Raw genomic sequence first — 6,092 nt, forward strand, 5'->3', positions numbered from 1 at the left:
TCACTACTTGAAAGAGTTCTGTAACCACAATTTCTCACAAAAAGAAGTTTTAAGAAAGATGACATAAGAGCATACGTCATTTGAAAATGACACGCAAAACAAATAAGAAATAGTAGAAAATGTCTCATTTGAAGCCGCATTTACAAATATAGCCACAATATGAGTTCTTCACTTACAGACTATTAGACTTAAGAAAATACAATTGGTCTACGCCACCTTGCTCCCTCCTTTTCTACCATAAAAAAGAAACCCTCAATTAGGCTCTGAACAAACTAACGTTGCTAGCCAAAAGTAACATTTTACATTCTGTTGGATTCCAATAGCTGCTTATGCTCCCAACTTCAGGAGTGCTAATGCTATAAGTATATTCACCAAAGTGATACAAATCAAAAGTAAAAATGAAAGCGGGGTACGACCTAAACATCTCTATAAAACATTGTATGCTCCACATATATGACCTATACTTTTTATCCTTACCAAAATATCCAAGATTCCATATAGCAATTGACGCAGGAGAAGATATGACCCAACAATTACACTCCGGAATAAAGTGTAATGGAGAATTTGAAGCCAAAGTGAAGCAACTCCTCGTATGAAAGTTACTTCAAGAAAAGAGAGTTAATTTACTCATTCCTACTTCATTTGGGTCCTTTAATGCTAAAGAGAGTGTTGCAGTTTTTTCTTCTCTTCGGTTCTGGCTCACCTAACTGCAACGAAACAGAAATCTCTTCATCAGAGCCATTCCGCAATGCCAAAAGGTTTTTTGATAGTGGGTTTTCCTCTCGATTGCTTTGATTTACTGGAGATCTGCAGGTGGACCTCGGAATGAATTGGTGTTCTACATTCGGAGAAGTTTTAACACCATTTTCTATGTGAAAGTCACCATGAATGAACGGCCGACTCAGTCCCTGACAGGACTCACCTTCAAAAGGAATTTTCTGAAGATTGAAACCCAGATGTCCGAAGTTATCTTCTAGCTTATCTTTAGATGGAGCCCGGACAGCTGTGGATGACTCCACTGTGGAACCAATCCCTGCAGCTGAAGCATTTCGTTGCTCTTGGATTGCAGCTATGTTAAAATGAAGTAGCAGAGGAGTCAGGAAAATATGCTGAACAAAGCCAAATGTCAGCAAAAACATAGGACTTCATCCATCTTTTGAGAGAATGAACACAGTGGTAGACTAAAAACAGCAGAACCAAAAAAGAGGGGAAAAAACATTTGGTTGGTTCAGAAGCACAAACCTTGAAACCCTTCATTGGTTGTTATAAGATCAAGTTCAAGGAGGTCAAGAAGGCGCCCAAGATCAACTCCACTAGTCCAATTTTCAGGTGGTTGGCCAATTTTTAGTTTCAAGCGACCACGGTTAGCTGTTCCACCCCAAATGATCCCAACAGGTCGTGGCTTCTCCCCATTCTGACCAGTCAATAGAATGAGACTTCCACTATCACCTTCAAGATCAAAACTCTGCCGGTTCTCACCAACAACAAGAAAATCAGTAAAGAAACAAATCCCTTTTTCATCATTGTATTCTAGAGCATACGCCATGACGGTTCCAGTAGTCAAGCCTGAACTTCTCCCAACTTTCATCACTTGCCTTCCAATAAGACTGTCGATTGGTGACTGCAAGTCTATGATGTTGACATCACCAATCTCACCTACACCTCTTACAGTCGTAATTACATTGTTCATGTTGAAATCCTCGGCAAAAGGAATAAAGGCACCATCAGCTCGCACAAATGTTTCTGCAGGGGCACCAAATCATAATGGGCACGTGTAGGGGGGCATAACATAATGAGAAACCCACTAGAACAAGTGTGAAGTAACACAACTATGAGAAACTACGCGACAGATCAAACTCAATTCTTGAAGAAAATAACCAGCGAAATCAAGAATATTTCTTAACTGGAAAATAAGATTAACAACATGATGTATTGTTAAGCTTAGTTTCAATGCATCCTATTATGAAAAGTTAAATTTATATTCAATTTCTTAAATGCTATGGGACATGATTTCTTTCCTTCTATTTTGATTTATTTTTTGTTCGATTTTGATGAAAAGTCAAATTTATATTCTATTTCTATTTTCAACACATCACATTATCCAAAGTTTTAAACTCAAGCACCTCAAGTTGGTCAGCATTCATCATCATCGAACCAATTCAGTGTTTATATCCAGCTGGAAGTATTATGTGCCTTGTATTGTTTGAACCTATTTGTGCCTCCTTAAACTCTTATTAGTTGTCTGCTTCTAGTATATTGTAATCAATTGATTATGGGGTTAATGTATTGTAGTTACACATTTATTTATAAAACTTATCATATAATTAATTAATAGTAATTGTATGTCTCTGCGTTCCGAATACATCAGTTGAAAGTTTTTAATTCTTAGACAATGTAGACACAAACTAAAGTATTTGCCCCTATCCTCTAGAGACACTTTCAAGCTCATAAATAAATACTGCTGACTATTTGCAACCATATCTGTCCATCAGCTTAACAGATAACCGAAATCTGGAACTGCATTACCTGGGTTTGTTCCAGCAAATATGCCATACCAAAGATCATCTGTGATAAAAGATGTTGCCCTCTCCACAGCGCCAAGATACACCCCAGGTCCAAGGCTTGGTGGCAAAGGATGGAACATTTTCTGGTTTGGATAGTCCAAATCAACTGCCACATGCCGATTTGTGAGAAAACCAACCTGTCGATTTCCTGTTCGGCTTTTAACAATAGCACCCAGAGTTCCATAAGTCTCCTGGCTAGCAACCTAAACAAGCAAAAAACAATTAGGTAAACTTAACTAGTTGAGACACAAAGAAGTCAATGTATATACAGATCCCATCAATAAATTTGACGTTTAGGGTTTCCTACTATTCCTAAAAACCTAAAGTGTTGGGATGTAGGCCGACTATTGTTTCTATACTCTAATAATCCCCCTCATGTTGGGCTTCTCCCTAGCACTAGAGAAATCAACACATAAAAATAAACATAAATTGAGAGGTTGCAGCAGCATGGATATGAACTCAAGATCTCTCGCTCTAATACTCTGATATGTTTCATCAGTTTACCATTGTTCCCAATTCAGCTCCTTGAAGTAGATAGGCATATAAGGCAAATTAAAATTCATGTTTATTATTTATTTTGTTAAGTTCAATGAGCAAATTTACTAGCCAAACAAGACCTACCCAAATTTTATATAAAACTGATTCTGTTTAATACCAAATCCAGCATACCAAAGCATATTTTTAGCTTGTATTCTTATTGTTAGTTGACAAGCTTATCCATGAGAAGATCCAGCCCTAAAGCAACTCATACTATTAAGTAATTAAGAATATGAACCAAACCTGAGTGAAACAATGATAACTTTATTTAATATTGCAAACTACCCCACCAAATTCATTATCTCATCCTTGAATAGTTTTTTTTATTGTAGTAAAGACCTCAGTAGCACCTAGGCTGCGTTCCAGTCTCCATATGGGTATTTTCTATCTATATTACTTATCCACAGCCCGAACTTGGAGATCAAACACCAAATTACCACCACCACAGAAAACAAACAGGACAGCAATTTTCTTAAGAAAATACCTGGGAACCAGAACCAATGCATGGATCACTTCCCCGCAAGCCATCTGCGAGCTCTGTATACAGCTGTTCTTTTGGAGTTGGAGCCGGGGAACCATAATAGGAAAATTCTACAACATCCACATCACACCATACACCTCCTGGCCCCTGCACCATTTTTTATATGCAGAAACCAAACAAAACAATAATCTAGTCAAAGATCAAAATAACCAATTAGCTTCTTTTTTTTTTCTTCAAGTTTATACATTCTCAACGGCTTTTACAAAATTGCATTATTTCAACCAACAGAAAAATACACAAAGCTCATCATTCTGACCAGCCTTGTGATTGAAAGAAAATAACTTAAAACAAACCTCAATAATAATATACTATGGCACAGATAATATAAAATCTAAAAATCAGAATGTAGAAAAAGGACACCAAAATTTTCCACCTCAAGGGCAGCAGGTAGACACTGCACATGGCTTAGCCATTGCCTGTGAGCTTTACGGGCAACAAAGACAAGAATGGCTGGAATGTCTGTTAAGACGCCTTGTCGAATCCGAAACCCAATTGCGGTCCCAAGACTAAACCGGCGCAAGATCTTGCTATGGAATGCCCTAATGGTCATCAGCTCAAGTAAGGTTGTAGCCTGCTGCCCTGATGGCAACCGGCCCAAAGTTTCAGGGAGAACGTCCTTCTGAAGATTTCCAAAATAGTTTGCTCTATCTTCTGCTGCATCATTTAACCGACTCAAAGTGGGCCACGAGAAGTAGGCGGCATTGCTCTCAGAGAGCTGACCACTAGATGCAAAAGGCTGGAGGGCCAATGGACTTGATGAAGGAAGATTAGGATGATGACTGCAGTAATTTCTTTCCAAGTCTAGAGCAGACTCCTCAGACTGTGCTGATCCAGAGTGATGAAACCTTAAATCTAATCTGGTCCTGTCCATCTTCCAGCTCTCCTACGTGATATAAATACATCTCTCAGGAGATCCATATTTATGGTTAAGAAGTACAAAATCCTAAAATATAACCTACAAATTCATTCTTCTTGTTGTTCAGCCTTCAAAAATAACTTAACTTAAAGGAGTTTAGACTTAAAAACACAGAAGCACTGCATTACAGAACAAATTTGAACCCTTACTCAAAAGAACCAAAAAGGTAGACAAGAAGGGCTGAAAGAAATAAAGAACGGGCAACAAGGAAAAGATAAAATTAATCTAATCTGAAACGAACTCCTAAGAGGTGCAGAAAAAATATGGACTAAAATAAATTAAAATTAAAAGGTGGAATGTTGAATATTAACAAGAGGACAATGGTACAAGCTCTTTTGGCACAGATTGTATATAGAAAGCACAGGAGCTCTCTAACTTCTTGTCTCAGAGGAGACACTAACATAAGCTGTCATTTAACCAAAAATTTCATTTTGGATACATTTAATCATGCCAAGCATACCGAAAGAGCTATGAAATTCAATTTTTGGCCTCTATCGTGTTTGAAAATGCATCCAGAAAACTAAAAAACAAGCATTTTATAAATATTAGCTGCACCTCTGTTACAAAGCTCAAGAAGGCTTGCAAACTCTTCAAAATGTATCTGGGGAAATGAATCCCACAGTAAAGATTGGAACTTCAAGAAAATTCATGGATACACGACAAGAAATAACACACAAAATTAAAGCAAAAAAGGGAAAATGAGAGAAGAGACTGAACCCAATAAGCACAACGCCCCAAATTCATGAAATAGGTAGACGTAAAATGAGCAAACGGTCCTAGATTGTTAGGATTGTTCATAATGAGGGGAGAGACTGAACCCGGAAAGCACAACACCCCAAATTCACACTTTGCGCATAACCCAGATAGAATTTATGAACACCAAAAATATGAACAAAGTTAAAGGCATAACTCAGAGAGAACTCACTGATCACTAATGGTGGAGCTGTGGAGGGCTCAAAGCAAAGCCCCTTGAAGACTTTCATGCCCTAGTAAAGATTTTCCCGCAAACCCATCATCTAAAAGATCAAGATTGTGTGCTACAATCACTTCATGATAGAATCTAATTACCATCCAGCACAAAGATTAGTATTGTATGTGTGCAAAGAGAAAAAGTGACAGTGTGAGGAAAAGAACATCTATATTTAGAAAGAGAGCTTTAAAGTTTAGAGAATGAGAAGGTTATACTTTCCATGCTACTTTGGAGAGAAAGACCATATAATATCTAGTATCTGGTATTTGTTTTATAAAAATACAAAGAACCATTTAGGAGTATTTGTTTATACCACCCTTTTTTCCTTTTCCTTTTCTTTTTTTTTTCTTTTTTTTCTTTTTCTTTGCCCTTTTTGCACCTCATCACATTTCTTGGTGGGGAGTTTTAATGGAGGAGAGATTGGCAGAGAGCAAATTGATTTTCTTGGATCCCATTGATATTTTAATTTGGTGGTGGGGAATAGGGTCCCATCCATATTTGCTCCCCAAAAGTAGCACACTCTTCATCCTAATAATTCAATTCCCATCTAGCTATAGGGTTAGG

General features: G+C 37.5%; 1 protein-coding gene across 2 annotated transcripts; it reads right to left on the minus strand.

The window, feature by feature from the left end:
- Positions 1-327: 327 nt before the first annotated feature.
- On the minus strand, positions 328-5,823 carry LOC117626226 (protein NARROW LEAF 1-like). Of its 2 annotated transcripts, XM_034357886.1 has the most exons (7): positions 5,744-5,823; positions 5,484-5,618; positions 4,016-4,525; positions 3,586-3,729; positions 2,527-2,767; positions 1,243-1,743; positions 328-1,069 (listed from the first exon to the last, which is right to left on the minus strand). In XM_034357886.1, the coding sequence occupies exons 3-7, from the start codon at positions 4,511-4,513 to the stop codon at positions 639-641; spliced, it is 1,815 nt and encodes a 604-aa protein (XP_034213777.1). In that variant the 5' UTR covers positions 4,514-4,525; positions 5,484-5,618; positions 5,744-5,823; the 3' UTR covers positions 328-638. The 2 variants fall into 2 exon arrangements, with proteins under 2 accessions (XP_034213777.1, XP_034213776.1); XM_034357885.1 differs by having other exon boundaries at positions 5,484-5,796.
- Positions 5,824-6,092: the final 269 nt, after the last annotated feature.

This window comes from Prunus dulcis, chromosome 4 (genome assembly GCF_902201215.1).
Source record: "Prunus dulcis chromosome 4, ALMONDv2, whole genome shotgun sequence".
NCBI lineage: Eukaryota > Viridiplantae > Streptophyta > Magnoliopsida > Rosales > Rosaceae > Prunus > Prunus dulcis.

Bases quoted from the DNA above. Each gene is read 5' to 3' on its own strand.
- LOC117626226 (XM_034357886.1), bottom strand. From the start codon at position 4,513: ATGGACAGGACCAGATTAGATTTAAGGTTTCATCACTCTGGATCAGCA. The intron at 3,730-4,015 runs GTGGAAAATTTT...AAAATGGTGCAG, and splicing joins GTCTACCTGCTGCCCTTGAG to GGGCCAGGAGGTGTATGGTG. The intron at 1,070-1,242 runs GTTTGTGCTTCT...ATTTTAACATAG, and splicing joins AACCAATGAAGGGTTTCAAG to CTGCAATCCAAGAGCAACGA.